Below are 16944 nucleotides of genomic sequence, written 5' to 3'. Positions count from 1 at the left end.
AAAACTGCTATGAAATAGCTTCCTGAATAGACCTTCAGGCCATACTGAACTGAACCCGGCAGGGCCCCCAGCTGGCTACCCTACAATTCACTTCCCTCTGGCAGTGGATAGGAGCCCCACATAGGCCATGTCCCCACAAGCTGCTGCTTTCCGCATGGCTGGTGTATAGGATGTACTTAAATAGTCAGTGAAAGGAGGAGTGGATGGACCTGTAGCTGAGAAATCACGGTGGAAAACATGGAACCCCAGAGTTTCATCCTTTTATTGAAGCTTACAATTTCACTGGACTTTTGGCCCCAAATGAAAAAAAATGCAAATTAAAAAAAGTATTGGCAGAGAGAGGTGCCCACTGTCCCCTGGAGACTGAAGCCGAGCAGGGCATGGCAGGCAAGTGAGGGGTCCCAGCCGCGGAGGCAGAGCCTGGCCAGAGGGGCCCAGGGAGCAGATTTGTCTGAGCAGGGCCAGCCCCAGGCAGTTAGAAGTTAACACACAAGGATTTATGGGTGTGGCGGAATCCAAGCCACTGGTCCCATGGGCAGATCTCTCTCATGCTTGGTCAGATTCCACCTTGGAGAAAATGGGCTCGTGTGACAGGATGGCCTGGTGAGGGAACACAGGTAGTAACGATAATGGGCCAATTAACACTCACCACTGGCATCAGGGTGGAGCTCAGCTGACTGGACACTAACTCCATTACAAGAACCTGCTCCTGGTGCCAGGCTGTGCCACTCAACTGCTCATGGCCATCAGGACATTCAACTTCCATCCTCTCCTCCATCAGGCCCCTATCTGTGTGGCCTTAGCCCCGGTCCTCACTATTTGGTGGCTATGATGCAGGACTCTCAACCCTCTTTTGGAACAGTGTTGCATCAAGCAAGGGAGAATGTTCTTCTAAAGGGACAGGAAAAGAAGAGATGTCCACGTACTTCTCTCACTCTAAGAAGCCAGGAAAGGTCCCTGGTGCACTCCACTCTCCACAGATGGGTTGGGTCATAGCATCCGAGAAGCTGTCATGGTGACGAAGTCCTCGAAGCTGAGCCGAATGTTGCCTTGTACAGCTGTGTCCTTCTCCCGGAAGGCCTCTGTCAGCACCTGCAGCTGGGTGCACACCTGGATGAAGCGGTCCAGCTGCATGGCAGGATTGGCAGAGCGTGGGCAGTAGCGGGAGACCAGAAGCTGGGTGAACTGGGGGCTCAGGTTGTAGCCCATTTGGGACAGAGCTGGAGAAGAGGGGCACACAGACCAGACACACAAAAACCTGCCATGAGCACCTCCATCAATCAGCAATACTGGATCACAGCAGTTCAAGGAACTTCGAGAGGACGGGCACAGAAGCATAAAGAGGGCAGAGAAATCCCAAGGGTCTAAGATATCAGGAACACAACAGGGGCCCTGTCTGGATGCTACCCTTAGGTGGAAGGCCCTCATCCCTCTTTCTCCCAGTCTCCATTATTGTCTCTTCAACTGAGGCTCATGGGATTCCAGAGATGACAACGGACTATCCACAATCATCTCTGACTCATTTGCATTCCAAAAGGAAGCCTGAGCTCCCAGGACCACCCTGCTTGGGGCAGACATCAGAGGCAGCACAGCAGAGGTATGAGGACCCGCTCTGGAGTCAGCCCCTGGGCAAGTTGCTTAGCCTCACTATCCCTATCTTATCATCTCTAAAATGGGGATAATACTTAACTTGTAGGTTCTAGCAAGGATTAAAATGGGTAAAGCTACTTAGCACAGTGACTGGCACATAAAAAGCACTCAGTAAGTGCTATTTTAATAAAGTCACCGCCACTCCAAGGTCTCTTGGAGCATCCTGTCTCTTCACTGGGATGCTTGCTTCCTTCCTTCCTCTGTTCATAACTTACCAGGCCAGGCTAAAACCTCAACTCTCCATTTGTTATGCAGGCCCTTAGGCAGGTTACCCACACTAAACCTCAGTTTTCTCACCTGTAAAAGGGAGATAATAAGGGATTCTTAATTGAAGGGTGTGGAATTATAAATAGTACCATCACATGGGAAGAATGAATCACATAAGCCTATTAAAAATAGCAAGCATTCAGTAAATATCTGTTTTGCTGTGGTTACTATCACCCTTACTAATATCCATGGCAAAAGCTGGCAAGAGTAGGTCATTACTATAGGCCATCTCCCCTCCCTTCTGCTGGGGGCAGATGTGGTGCACTCACTCCTGTCCACCGACCTCCTTAGTCTGAATGAAATCCACAGCCTGGGCAAAGGACTAGACTCTCTGGGGAGCCCTTTCTCCCGCCTGGGTGGCAAAGCTCCCTCTTGGGTCCTCCCCCCCAACCTCTTACTAACCTGCCTGAGCCCAAACTGTGGCCTCCTGCCTTACAGAGTCAGTTTGGAACCAGACCTGGGGCTGTGGCCTCAGGTCATCTTCCCCAACTGCAACTTTTAGAGTGCTCGGGGTCCCAAAGTTGGGAGAGAAACTGCCCACTAGCAGGGGTGGCAACAGGCCCATCTTTCTGAGCCCTGTTCAGGGCTCTTACCATTCTACATGCTAGAAACTGGAGAGGAAGGAGTCACCTCAGCCACACACACTGGTCTCATAGCCCTTAAGGTGCCAATTTTCCATCCTTAAGGCTCCCTGTGGCTGGGCCCATCTCACCCAGCACTCCAGGGTCCAGCCCTGATTCTGGACCCAGGTGTTTCCTTGCCCTGGATCTTGGCTCAGTGCCCCAACTGGGTCACAGAAGGGGTGAGGGACGCAGGCCTGCACTGAGAACAGCATTCTGTAGTGCAGGTGGACATTCGGTAGCAAGAGGAAATCCCTTTGTGTATCTTAGGGTGTAAAGAGAAGAGTCTAGCTCTGTCCTGCCCATCGTGCCCCAGCCATGACCCGCACCTTGCTGCAGCTCTGTGTAGCTAATGGAGCCCGAGCGGTCCCGGTCATACTGCTGGAAGAGGTTCTTCCACTGCTGGATGAATTTCCACAGGGCTGAGAAGCCGTAGACATCGATGCGGCCTGACTTGGTCTTGTCAAACATGTCTGAAGGTGAGGAGGGAAAGGAGGGAAGTAAGGCTTCAAGACTGAAAGCCAAGGGTCCCCCTCAGGCCCCACTGAGGCAGCCCTTCTCCCCAGGCTGGAGTAGGCGACTTCACAGAACCAAGGCCTAGGGCCTAGATGCTTGCACCTGAGACACCCACATCAAGCGTTGCACCGTCCTCCTACTCTGGACACCTTTAGCCCCACCCCATCCAGAACTGCATTTTCTCTGCAGCCTTGGCACCTGACCCCTCCCTGCTGTTTCCTACCAGGGAAGGGAGTACCATTCTACAGAAGAGGAAACTGAGTTAGCCTGTAACTAGGCAGGGTCTAGAACTTAAGAAAGATCTCAGGAAAAGAGCTCTCAGTCTAGGGGATCTCACCCTGAACCTAGCTTCCTCCCCACAGTCCTCCCTGGTCAATGAATTTCTCTTCAGAATGTCTACCTACCCAACTACTGTACACTATCAGGTGGCTCTGCCCCAGCTCGGGCCCAAGGGCAAGGCGGAGACTCACTTATCATCATGAGGCAGGTCTCATCATTGAATGAGGACCAATTGCAGTTGACCAGGGCCTGCTTTAGCTCCTTCATGGAGATATAGCCACTGTGATCTGAGTCCACCGACTGGAACCAGGAGTAGGCCTCAGGATCCACATTGGGAGGGGCGCCACCTGGAGGAAGGGGTGTGAAGGCCATCAACAGAAATGCCAGGAAGGGCCAGCCTCAGTAACTTCCTGGCTACAGGTTTTTCCTACACACAAAGCCTCACAAATTCACCTTCCCTGTCTTCCACCAAGCTGACATTCTTACTCTGACGGAAGAGGACTTTCAGTGAAGATTCATGAGTATTTGCAGTTGATTTCTATTCCATGAGTCCTCTGGAGTTCTTGTATAATGTTCCAGACACTACTCTTAATTGATTTTATGTTTTTAAGGAACAGGGACCTATACTCCTGTAGCATTTCAAGAATTCTCTGGAAAAGGTGAACTGCGAGATGGGGGGGAATGGGTGGTAGATAAAAGTGTAGAAGTGGCCAGGCGCGGTGGCTCACGCCTGTAATCCCACCACTTTGGGAAGCCGAGGCAGGCATATCACCTGAGGTCGGGAGTTCGAGACCAGCCTGACCAACATGGAGAAACCCCGTCTCTACTAAAAATACAAAATTAGCCAGGCGTGGTGGCGCATGCCTGTAATCCCAGCTACTGGGGAGATGGAGGCGGGAGAATCTCTTGAACCCGGGAGGTGGAGATTGTGGTAAGCCAAGATCACGCCATTGCATTCCAGCCTGAACAACAAGAGCGAAACTCCATCTCAAAAAAAAAAAAAAAAAAAAAAAAAGGTGTAGAAGCTGGTAAGTCTGTCTATCTTAGGACACTGAGTTAACTGGCCACAATAAGGGTCCCTTCACACAAAGACAGCCATGGGCAGTTGTGGAAGACAGAAACCACTGACTAGTACCAAAGTTCAGTAAGGACAGATGGAAAAAGATCTGCTTGACTTAGGGATTAGTCTGACCTCCTTGGGAAAATCCAGGCAGGTTCTACCCATCATCCTAAAACATCGGTGTCATAGGGGAGCAAGGGCCACAGCCCTGGGGCAGGAGAGATTCTGTAACATGTTTGATCTGTGTAGTTTGTATAGAAGAGCTCAGGCTTTGGAATCAAAGCAGACCTGGATTCAAACCCTAGTTCTGATCTTTACTAGCTTATGTGACGTTAGGCAAAATGTTTAATTTTCTGAATAATGACTTGCACGTTTCTAAAACGAACCCATTTCCCCAGAATCGTTGTGATGATTAAATGAGATAACAGTAAAATAAAATCCTCAGCAAAGAGCCTGGAATGTGTGTATTCTGAGATATTTTCACAGAAAAACGGATATTTAAACTGAGTTTCTCCCCATGGTAGGCTATATTATCGTCTCCTGGCTAATAATCTCTAGCCAGGAGACACAGTCTGCACACCCACAGACATTGTACTAATATGGTACAATGGTTGAAAAGGCCAGTTCAATAATCTATTATTAGATTATTTGCTAATCTCCCCTTCCCTATAAGAGCATTGTACATCCTCTCCCACTGCCTGGTGGCTTGCAGAGGGGCATCCATTCCCATCCTACTGATGTCAGTCTTGATCAGGGGGTGCTCTGGCCAAAAGAATGCGAGTGGGCAAGACATACAGTACTTCAGAGACACTTTTAGAGGCATTGTGCATTCCTGCCAGCTCTCCTGCTCTTTCTCTCTGCCACAAAGATAACATATCCCAAACAGGAGCTGCTCCTTCAGCATGGATCCCTGAATGAAAACACACACGGAACAGAAACTTAACAGCCAACTAACAGTTGCTGACATATAAGCAAAAGAAAGTAAGCATGAGCAAGTAATACAAACAAATGCTTGCAACAAAACTAGCTGACAGACTTCTCATTTTAAGGACACACACTGAAGCTGGAAGCAAGGTGCTAAGGTGCCAGAGACCAGGCTGCCTGCACACCCACAGGAAGGACAAGGGCTGGCCATGGATAACTCAGAACCACATCAAGAGGTACCCAGAGTCCAAGATCACTACTTACCCTGTCCATAAGGCCCAGGCTGCTGGGCACCATAGGAACTTAGAGGTGGCTGACCATAGGGGCCCCCTGGAGCTGCACCGCCATATGGTCCTCCTGGAGTTCCAGAGGGGAACATGCCAGGACTGGGGTGTCCATAAGGCCCTCCACCAGCTGGTGGTCCATAAGGCCCTCCAGGGGCAGGACCCCCATAACCACCAGGGGGTAGCCCACTGCCATACTGCCCTCCACTATTGGGGGGTCCAGGGTAGTAGCTACCCGGAGGGGCTCCTGGTGCTTGTCCTGCAGCTCCTGGGCAGCCCTGTAGGAAGAGCAAGATTATCAGTCAGAATGATGAGGCCAGAAACTAGGCAGAGTATGGCACTTCACAGCCATAAAGCACTTCCACCACCATCCTTTCAACTGATCCTATAGGCAGGGTTGGAATTACGATCTCACTGCTCAGGTGGGTAAACTGAGGCTTCCAGAGGAGCAACGAGTTACCCAAAGTCACACTGCCAATGACTTGCAGAATCAGGGTTGAAATCCTCCTTTCCTGCACACCAAAGGGTGGGATCCTGTCTAGTTTGTTACTTTATCCCCAGCTCCCAGTGTAGAATGGATGCTCAGTAAATATTTCCTGTATGAATGAATAGGCAAATGAATCAAACAGAATTCTAAATGTCCATCCTGTGGTACTCCCATCTCTATTTGCAGAACTCATGGGGCAAATGTAGTCTCTAACACACACCCCTGACCCTCATCAGGGACAAATGACATAGCTATAGCATGGATTCATCCACAGCATGTCTTCCTTACCCTAATGTAAAAACATTTTCCTATCCTCACTCACAACTCTGTGAGGCAGGCAGGGGAGACCCTATTTCTAAGGCAATATGATACAGTGGTTTAAACGGCCAGTTCAACAGCCAGGCGTGGTGGTTCACACCTGTGTAATCACAGCACTTTGGAAGTCTGAGGCAGGCAGACCGCTTGAGCCCAGGAGTTAGAGACCAGCCTGAGCAACACAGAAAAACTACATCTCTACTAAAAAAATACAAAAATTAGCCAGGTGTGGTGGTGTACACCTATAGTCCCAGTGACTCAGGAGGCTAAAGTGGGAGGCTCACCTGAGCCTGGGGAGATCGAGGCTACAGTGAGCCATGATCGCACCACTGTACTCCAGCCTGGGTGACAGAGTAAGACCCAGTCTCAAAACAAACAAACAAACAAACAAACAAAAAACAACCAGTTCAAGAGTTCAAGTTCAGGTTCTGCCACTTACTAACTGGACTGACTTATCCTCTCTAAGCCTCAATATCTTCTGCTGTAAAATGGGAATAATAAAGCTACCTCTCAGGTTAGTTTGTGAATGAAATGAGGCCAGTCATGACACACGGCCTGGCACAGATTAAGCACTCAATAAACACTATTAATAATAGCCTCCTACAGAGGACAAGACTCAAGTCCAGGAAAGTCACACACAGGCTGTGTGGAGGGGCTGGGACCAGAACCTGGGTCTCTTGGCTCTATGTCCAGGGCATCTGTGCATTAGAACATACACGGGGGCATTCCCTCTCTCATCCATCTTCCCACACCAATAGTCAGGGATCCCTGAGGCTCGGAGTGTTCCACTCCATCTCCCTAAATGGCTAGCACAGGATGCAGCAGAGCACAGCCCCAACACATCTGCAGACAAGCTGAACTCAAGGGCACAGAGAGCAGCTAGGCTCAGCTCCGAGGATGGCACCATCTAGATATGTTCTAGATCAAGCTGTGAGTGCACCAGTGGCCAAGCTGCCGAGAGCCTGTGCTTTCTCTTTTTGTTGTGTTTGATAACTTGAGATAATTACTCTTAAGGCTAAGGCCAAATTCATGAGGTTTTTTGTGGGGAGAGCAGGAAGCAGGCCCTGTCACCTCCCCAACTCAGCAATCCTTGGGAGCTTTTCCTCCCTAGAAGCTGTCAGAGCTACTATACTAGCAAGACTCCTTCACAGACAAGAATGGGTCAGACAGATCTCAATTTAAAACTCTGCTCCCATCAGCTGAGTTCATGACTGTGGGCCTGTGGCTTCATCTCTCTGAGCCTGCTTCCTCACAAATAGAACAATTCCTTCCTCATTGGACTGTTCTGCAGAGTATAAGAAATAAATGCAGCAAAATTCTGTTTAATTTTTAGCTAAAGAATCCTTTGATAACCAACCTGGGCAACATAGTAAGATCCCACCTCTACAAAAAAATTTTTTAAATCAGCCGGGCATGGTGGTACACCGGTAGTCCCTGTTACTCGGGAGGCTAAAGTGGGAGGATCACTTGAGCCTGAGTTGGAGGCTGCAGTGAGCTGTGACTGTGCCACAACACTCCAACCTGAGTAACAGAGAGAGACCCTGTCTCCAAAAAAGAAAAACGAAAAAAGAGAAAGAAAGAATCCTTTGATAAAATAAATAAAACTAATATAAGAAAGTTGCTCTGGCTGAAGTAAGGTAGGGGCTCCAGAGCCCTACCATATGGAACCCCCTTCCCTTGCTAGATTCTGAGGGGCTCTGAAGAACCCTCACAGCGACTGAAAAGACAGTCTGAAAACCACTCACATAAGAAAAATAGTTTTTACAACAGTGCCTGGCATAAAGCAAATGATCAATAAGTCATAGCTGCTATTGTTATATTAATTACTATTATCAGCAAAATCCTGGGCCAGGTGAACTGTGGGGGGTGGGGTATAAAGGAGAGTGAAGCAATCTGAAGGAGCTCACAGTTAACAGGACTTAATATGTAGACACTGTGTAATGTCTAACAAAACAGCATAAGGAAAATAGGTGTTTGAAATGGAGACATAAGTCATGTGCCACAGGGCTGCAAAGGAAGGAGAGCAAAATCAGGGAGTGTTTCCATGAGAGTGGCATTTGAGCTAGGGCTTAGAGAACGAACAAGATTCCCAAGGGGTTGGAGAGGTGTGATAAGAGAAATACCCAGAAGACAAGTCACTTAACCTAACCCCCTCATTTGACAGACGGGGAGGAGGGAGGGACTTGCCCAAGTCATGCTGTGAGCTGGAGGCAGAGACAAGGCTGGACCACTCCTCTGCACCCAAGGACTCCCCCTGCCTCCTGCTACAGTGCTCTTTCCTTAAGCAATAGGGCTCAGGATTCTAGCATAGGATGGAAAGGGAGTGGGGACTTTACAGAATCTGGGCAACCCAAAGAACAGGCCAGACACGAAGCCAGAAGTAGCTGCCCCACTATAAGCCCTGTGAACAAAGCTATAAACTGCATCTGGCACCTAGGAAACCACCTATAAACCACCCAAGAAACACCCCCAGGCCAACAAAGCAGGTGCGCCAGGCAGGTCTCCTGCCCTTCCGGCTACTGTAGTCTCGCAGCAATTAAACCCTTTCCTTTCCGTCCCGCATTAAAGACCTCCTCTGTAGTTTACAAAGTACTTTCACAAACACAAACACTACTGGCAGAATCTTGCCAATGACCTCCTAACAGAAAAAAAGAAGATGTTAGTTGGCCTCTTTTACAGATGAAGAAACTAAGCCACAGAGCTGTTAAAGGACTTCATTTGGCACACATTTTCAGAGTGACGATATCGTACTAGGCTCTGTGGTAGATCTGAGGACACAACTAAATGAAGTCCTGTCCTTAAGGAGCCCACAGAAAATTGTGATACAATCTGATCAGTGCTATTCAGAAAAATCTACTTATGTGCTATCAAGGAAGCTTAGATGGAGGACTTTGTGCTGTTTGAAGAATGAATAAATAAACAACGCATGAGGTGGATCAAGGAAAGCTTCCTGGAGGAAGTGGCAGTGATATTGGAATTGGTCCTTGAAGGATGCACAGGCATTCTCCAAAAGGCAGGCAGGGAAGGACACTCCAGACAGAAGGGAGAAGAAAGACAAAGGCACAGACTTCAGAGTGAGCATAGTGCATTCAGGGAATGAGTTAACCTGCAGAGCCAAGAATGCCTTGTGAACCCAGAAAGGCAGGCCCTTTATACACTCCTTGACCAAGCACCTCTCCCACTGCATTTCAGTTAGCTGTGAGGTATCAGTGTCTAAGAGTAGTTTCTGTCTGTCTAGCATCTCCCCCATCCAACAGTAAGCTCCCCAGGGACAGACACTGGGCCTCACTCATCATGGTACCCCAGGGCCCAGCACAGTGCCTGGCACCTGCAAGTCTCCACAAATATTTGAACAAATGAACACCACTCTAAAGAGTTTGGTTGGGGCTTTATGCCAGAGAAAACAGAGCACTATAGAAGGGTTTCCAATAGGAGAGGAACGTGATCAGAACCTTGGTTTAGGGAAGTAGCCAGCAGCGGTGTGGAGGATGAGCCAGCGAGGGAGGCAGTAGCCCAGGTGTTGGGCAGGCAGGGCATGAACCAGACAGCACACTGGGGGATGAAGAGAACGGAATGGATTCTGAAGCTATTTCAGAGATAGACCAGACATGACTTGGTGACTAATTAGATTAGGAAAGAGATGGAGGAGTGAGGAAAGTGTTTAGAATGACTCGGGTTTTTCTAGCTTGCACAAGATGAAGGAGGTGGAGCCAACTGAGACAGAATCCAGGCTACACAGGAAGTTTGGGGAAGAAGATGAGGTGGTCCCTGCCTCACAGAGGGTCACCCAGTGTCACTGAGTTGTCAGCAAAGGTCTGAACCAGAAATGAAAAACAGCGTCCCTGACTCCATGTTCTTTTACACTACTCCATGCTCCCAGCCCTTTTCAGAGCTTTTCCAAGAGTTATTTCATACCGATAAACACAAGATTGTGAAGTGGGAGAAAAAAGACAGGAAGAGTTCAGTAACTGCAGCTTCTGAAGCAACACAGAAAAACTATCTCTAGGGCTCTGGCTGATTGCAAATAAGCTACATCTGACGCCCTGGGGGAGCGGGGGGCAATGAACATTTATTGAGGCTCTGCTAGGGGCTTCCAGTTCAATCAGCTCTCACTGATCCTCAGTCCTGTGAGGTAAACACTATCATCTCCATTTTGCAGATGAGAAAATTAAGGGGCAGAGAGTTTAATACCATACCTGAGATCATGTAGCTAGAATGGGTGAGTTGGGATTCCAGTCAGGGTCTGCATGACTCTACACTACCCCCTCCTGTTTGTTCACTCAATAAATGAGTGAGAGCCTAGCATGTGTCTGTGCGAGGGATTGTGCTAAATGTCTTTGTCAAATATAATGAATTTCTACCGCGGACAGAGGTAGAGGGGGAAGGCTGGATTAGGTGATCTCTCAGAGCCTTCAAGCCCAGAAATCAGGGAGTCTCAGGAAAATCTTATTCTTTCTCATCCCAGCACCTAGACCCAGTTCGAGAGCCACATTTTGTAACACCCCAAAGATTCTTCAGTCCAACCTCTCAGTTAATAATGGAATCTCTGCAGCACCACGTGGAATCTCTACTTGCACTCGTGCAAGCAGTAGGGAGCTTACCTCCTCCCAAATAACCACCTCAGAAAGTCCTGGGTTTTTTTTCTTTTTTCTTTCCAGTTCTGAGGACTCACTCTTCTAACCTCAAGACCCTGTAAAGCTCAAAGGTATCAAAGGCTGTTCCAAGCTGAGCCCTGACGACGAATGGAGGAGGGAGCATTGCAAAGACAGGTCTGCACCCCAGAGCTACTCTTCAAGTGCATGGGAGGAGGTGGGAAGCCCAAACTAAGGGGTTAAACAATCACTAGACAAAAGGAATGGTTCAAGCATTCACCAGCAGAGCCACTTGAAATAGGAGAGAAGTATGCAACCAATAAACAATGAGCCAAGAACCATCCCCAGACTTCAATTACCTCTGTGCTCACACTTTCAAATCTTTCCAGCTTCATCACTCCGGAGCTACAGACCAGCAGCCTCCTGGACCTTCCCTCCAAACCCATGCCTCCCTGTGTTCTCATCTCAGTGAATGGGGCCCCTTTCCGCCTAATCATACAAACCTGAAGCCTTAGTGCACTCCTGGGAACCTCCTCCTTCTTCCTCTCTGTCACCTTACTTAGGCACCAAGTTTTCTCAACTCTACCTCCTACGTGCTTCTCAAATCTCCTCTACCAGGTCACAGTTCTCTTTAGCCTAGATTACCTCAATAGCGTCAAAACCGGTATCCCTGCTTCCTGTTTCTCCTGCTTCAATCCATTCTCACAGCACCCCACGGTGAGCGCTCTGAAGTACAAATGGGACAAAACACTTCACTGGCTCCCTCCCTACTCTTAGGATGAAGCCACACTCCCCCAAAACGCACACAAGTCCCTTTGGGATCTGGCCCTTGTTTACCTTTCTAGTCTAATTTCCTACCCCTTTCCCCCACATCACTACAACTACACTGAACTTCTTAAAGTTCCTCCAAAATCCTAGGCTGTCTTACTTGCTTCCTGGGCTTTGTGCAGCTATTTCCTCCACTGGAATATCATTCCTTTCTTCACTCAGCTAAGTTCTACCAGTGATTCAGTTTTTGGCTTAAATATCACCTCTTTTTAAAAAGGCTTGATGTACCCCTAGACTGAGTTAGGTATCTCACTCTCCAGTGCTGTACCTTACACTTACTCCCATTTAATACTTATCACATTGCCTCTTCAATCTGCATAACTGCATTACTCCTCCACTTGGGAGTATTCTACATGCCCAACACCATACCTGGCACTTTACATGGATTATCGTATTTAATCTTTAGAGTAATTCTGAGGTATATACTATTATGACTCCATTTTAAAGAAGGGAAAACTAGTCCAGGCATGGTGGCTCATGCCTGTAATCCCAGCACTTTGGGAGGCTGAGGCAGGTGGATCACCTGAGGTCAGGAGTTTGAGACCAACCTGGCCAACATGGCGAAACCCCATCTCTACTAAAAATACAAAAAAAATCAGCCAGGTGTGGTGGCGTGCGCCTGTAATTCCAGCTACTTGGGAAGCTGAGGCAGGAGAACTGCTTGAACCCGGGAGGCAGAGGTTGCAGTGAGCCAAGATTGTGCCACTGCACTCCAGCCTGGGCGACAAAGCGAGACTCTGTCTCAAAAATAAATAAATAAATAAAAATGTTTTTTTTAAAAAAGGGAAAACTGAGTCTCAGATTTTTGCAACAAACTTCTGCAAAGGAGTGGCAAAGCAGGGATTTGACACCAACTCTCTCTGGCTTCAGAAACTAAGCTCTTAAGCACTGAAATCCACCAAGGTGGTTCCCCTATAAGACCAAAGGGTGCCTGAATTTTACTACTCCAATACCCAGTCCCTGCTTGGGTACCCTGGACTGGAAGCAGTGGAAAATTACAGGAATTCTGACTCCTAACAATAGGCTGGAATCCTCCAAAGCTATGTAGTGGGTGGAGGGGAGGCAGCACTGACTGAGATGCTCTAAAACAACCGGTTTCCTTTCTTAGAACACCTGAGACCAGGAGGCGGACAAGGGTATGGTAGGAAAAAAAGCAACATTTCTTTTTCTATTCCAGACTCCTCTCTCTGTGCTCCTTTTCAGTATTTCACTCCAAGAATAGCCCAGGCAGCATAGCATCATGAGAGCAGTCACAGCAGCAAGAGCTGCCACCAGACACTGGCATGTACTAGGCACTAGCAACGTGCCAGGCTCCCTGCATTTCAACCTCATTTTAGCCCTTTTCACAGGTATTATTTCTCCCTTTATATAACAGGTGAGGAAGCAGAGGCTTAGAGCCCTTAGTTTGTCCAAGGGTATATAACTATTAACACAGCTAGAATTCTAGCACAGTTCTGTCTAACCTGTCACTGTTTTTAGGATGCACACAAATTGTCCCTAATGCTTATTAGTATGTAGATTCCTGGGTACAGAACAGGTCTGAAGCGGGACCCGAAAGCGTGCTTTCTTAAACAAGCTCTCAGGTGATTCTGTGGCAGAAGACCAGCCATTGGGAAACAAGGCACTATGAATGTTTTCTCAGCCTGTGTTGCTCAGAAATACTAGAGTCACAAAAAGTGACCAGACATCTGAAAAGAAAGAGGGAAGGGGGAGTTTCTATGGTTAAATGTGTTTAAGAAATACTGCATATTATATTCCTTTCTGGAAGATTTACCATGTACATTAGCAAATTAAGAATTTTGAAATTGTTTGTGGTCAACAAACTTATTCAGCTATACTTAAAGAAGAGTATTTCCAAAACTTTAGTTAACTACAGAATCCTACTATATTAACAATATCTATTAACACCTCACAAGACTCAGCAAACGGAACGGACTTTAGGAAACAACTGCTATGTTACACTTTCTCCTAACTCCAGCCTGCAGTGGCCTCTTTCCTACCTCTCTCTACGGATGCAATAAGAGAAGTCCTAAGCTCTGGTCATGGCCTCACCCTCACTTACTACATGTGACTTTTGGGAAGCCACTTAACCTCTTTGGGTTTGTTCCTTAGCAGTTAATTAGGGGTAATAATACCTGCTTGCCGATAGAGCCTTCGTGATTAGGATAATGGAGGTCCGAATACTGTGTAACCCGTACAAGACTGCACTCTTTGGAAGGGCTGTTACATCTTTTGGCATGTGACTATACTCAGCTGAGCACTGTGTAATATACCAGTTGACCTTGTTATCCCAAATTTCCCGCACGGGTTTCATCTCCTAAATAACTGTGCGATCGCAGGCCTCTGTGGGCTTCATTTCCTCCTCTGTAAAATGAGGGGTCTATTTTGAGGACCCTCCGGGCACTGGCCTTTTAGAAGTCTAGTAAAAATCAAAATGCTAAAGGGCAACACTTGTTACACCTCACTATGTACCAAACGCTTCGTAAGCATCACCTCCTGACTCTCCACAATAGCTTTATGAGGCAGATCCTATTATTCGGCCCTATTTTACAGGATACTTGGACTCAGAAAGGCAAAACATCTTGCTCAAGGGCTCACAACTATTTAGGTAGTAGAGCTAAGGTATGAACCTACCTCTGACTCCAAAGTGCACTTCAACACCCTACTATCACCCAACAAACAATTCTGGCCACAGAATCACCTTGCTGTGGTATTCCTCACTGAATATACGCTGGGGAAGAGGAATCTGAAGGCAGCCCGGGTTCTGACCTCGGCCCTGCTGCCTAACTGCCTGGTGACTTCAGGTAAGTTCTGTGTCTTCTCGGGGTTCACTTTTCTACATGCGAAATGGCGGTGCTGAACTAAGTCAGTGGTCAAACCAGCTCACTTGTGGCGCCTGCTACGACCAAAGTTTCCTGATGACTCTGATGCAGTGTGGGGTGGGTCTGGAAGCCTGGATTTTTATCCGACGCCCCAAACTAGATCGACGGAACCAGAACTCTAAACGTCCGGTCATGGCTGATGCCCCCGCCCAAGGCCCCCGTGGGGGCCTTGGGAGGCTGTGGAGCCCAGGCCAGCGCCAGCCTGGACCTGTGGGGTCCAAGGTCCCCAAATCCTCGCGTGAGCGACGTCAAAGGGGACGCGACACGACCTCGCGAATGTGCGGTCCTTCATGACGTGAGCCGGGCGCGACCGACGGTCTCTTTTCGGTTCTCTACAGCGCGAGGCCTCGCTGAAGCGAACCCATCGTGGGAAGGGCGCGGAGAAAGCGGGGGAAAAGAGCAGGGGGGCGCCGGGCCTGCGCTTGGTACGGCCGCTACCTGGATTCGCGGGTCCCTCACACACTCACCTGCCGGTACGGATAGCTGGCCATGGCGATTCTGACGTCACACGCAGGCAAGGGGTGGGGCTTTCCGCTCTCAAACCCGCCCCTCGCCTCGGTTTTGGGGCTGGGCCCGCATCTGACTGGACGTCCGCGCCTGTCAATCTTGGGCGCAACGGCCGACGGAAGTGACGATCGGGCGGTGGGCGGATGCCTACCCGAGAGACCAGGGGAGCTAAGTGACTGATGGAGCTTCCGAAAGTCTTGGCCGCTGTGCCGGCGCTAATGTTCCTCCCTTTTCTGAGCTGGAGTGGGCCCAAGCGGTGGTCAGGTTGGGATATTTAGTGAGAAGCCTGGGTGGGATGTCGCTGCGGTAGCCATGTTATAACCTGGCAAGTGGGACGCATGATAGTGACGTAGTTGCTGGCGTAGCTCCTGAGTTTCCGCAGAGGAGCCGCGGGAAAGGAGAGGAGGGGGGCGGGCGGTTCCCCTGACAAGGTGGGAACCCACCGACTCTTCCCGGTAGGGAGAGGCAATGGCGGAATTGCTTTTCTAATGTCAAAACACTGGGTACCAGTTAGTAGCCTTGTAGTGAGATACAGATCTGTGGTCTTTGGAGAAAAAAATCCCAGACCGTTAGAGTTGAAGGAAAATTGAATTATCTAGTGCCTCTTTCTTCATAAATGGGGAAACTGAGGTCCAGAGAGGCAATTGACTTGCCCTAGCTCACAGTGGGTGGCCTAGAACCGGGGTCAATGGATGTCCAGTTCTCAGCAGGGAAGTCTAGGTCGTTCCCCATCGCAGGTCAAATCCTGGTGACTGAGTGATCTCAGCACCATGTACTTGCCACTCAGTGGTTCCGGTTGTACAGTTATTTGTGTGCTTATTTGATTACTTTGTCAAGTTCTTCCAGGTGGGCTAGGGTTTTGTCTGTTTTTGCTTGTCATTATAACTCCAGTATCTAGTACAGCGACTGACACGATTATTACGAAGTGTTATCCAGCCTAGCCCATCTATCTAACCAAGTGCACTTTCCAAAATCACAGTGCTGATCATGCCACTTACTCATTGCACAGCCTACAACGGATGCTGTTCATCCACGCCTACAAAATAAGGCCCAGTCTCTTCATTCTGGCACTCCAGGCCCCTTCAGAATCTGGCCCAACCTCACCTTTCCAATCTTACCGCCCCTTCTGCTACTCTGTATTTCTGTGCTCAGTTCCACCATTCAGCACTTCTGCTTTGGAGGGAGGATCTTTGTTTTATCACTTTCTAACCGTATCACCTTTGGCAAGCTTTGTTTTTTTTTTTTTTCAAATTTCCAACTTTTATTTTAAGATCAGGGGTATATATGCAGGATGTGGTTTGTTACATAGGTAAATGTGTGCCCTGGTGGTTTGTCGCACAGATCATCCCATCACGTAGGTATTAAGCCCAGCATCCATTAGCTATTCTTCCTGATGCTCTCCCTCCTCCCACCTCCCCCTACCCTCCGACAGACTCCCGTGTGTATATGTGCTCTCTTCATTCAGCTCCCACTTATAAGTGATAACATGCAGTGTTTGGTATTCTGTTTCTGTGTTAGTTTGCTGAGGATAATGGCTTCCAATTCCATCCATGTCCCTGCAAAGGACATGATCTCATTCCTTTTTGTGGCTGCATAGTATTCCTTGGTGTATATTTACCACATTTTATTTAGGCAAGTTATTTAACCTCTCTAAATTTCAGCTTTCTTAGCTGACAGGAACACATGTGTAAATTTGAAAATGAGCTTATTGTACCTGCTCATGCCCTAGACTT

At 48.4% G+C, this 16944-nt stretch overlaps 1 protein-coding gene across 2 annotated transcripts; it reads right to left on the bottom strand.

Annotated features, from left to right (window-relative positions):
- Nucleotides 1-244: 244 nt before the first annotated feature.
- On the bottom strand, nucleotides 245-15207 carry PEF1 (penta-EF-hand domain containing 1). Of its 2 annotated transcripts, XR_001443661.3 has the most exons (6): nucleotides 15172-15207; nucleotides 5581-5878; nucleotides 3524-3679; nucleotides 2867-3010; nucleotides 927-1220; nucleotides 245-600 (listed from the first exon to the last, which is right to left on the bottom strand). XR_001443661.3 is itself a non-coding variant. In XM_001100003.5 (5 exons), exons 1-5 carry the CDS (start codon nucleotides 15193-15195, stop codon nucleotides 991-993), a joined length of 852 nt encoding a protein of 283 aa, XP_001100003.1. In that variant the 5' UTR covers nucleotides 15196-15207; the 3' UTR covers nucleotides 245-990. The 2 variants fall into 2 exon arrangements, 1 of the variants encoding a protein (XP_001100003.1); XM_001100003.5 differs by having other exon boundaries at nucleotides 245-1220.
- Between the last annotated feature and the right edge of the window lie 1737 nt (nucleotides 15208-16944).

The sequence above is a fragment of the Macaca mulatta genome, chromosome 1 (genome assembly GCF_049350105.2).
Source record: "Macaca mulatta isolate MMU2019108-1 chromosome 1, T2T-MMU8v2.0, whole genome shotgun sequence".
Taxonomy (NCBI): domain Eukaryota; kingdom Metazoa; phylum Chordata; class Mammalia; order Primates; family Cercopithecidae; genus Macaca; species Macaca mulatta.
This window is presented reverse-complemented; position numbering and strand designations above follow the sequence as displayed.

Excerpts from the sequence above, each read along its gene's own strand:
- PEF1 (XM_001100003.5), bottom strand. The coding sequence starts at position 15,195 with ATGGCCAGCTATCCGTACCGGCAG. Across the intron at positions 3,680-5,580 it reads GCCTGGGCCTTATGGACAGG|GTGGCGCCCCTCCCAATGTG; the intron begins GTAAGTAGTGAT and ends CCCTTCCTCCAG. Across the intron at positions 1,221-2,866 it reads CTACACAGAGCTGCAGCAAG|CTCTGTCCCAAATGGGCTAC; the intron begins GTGCGGGTCATG and ends CCTCTTCTCCAG.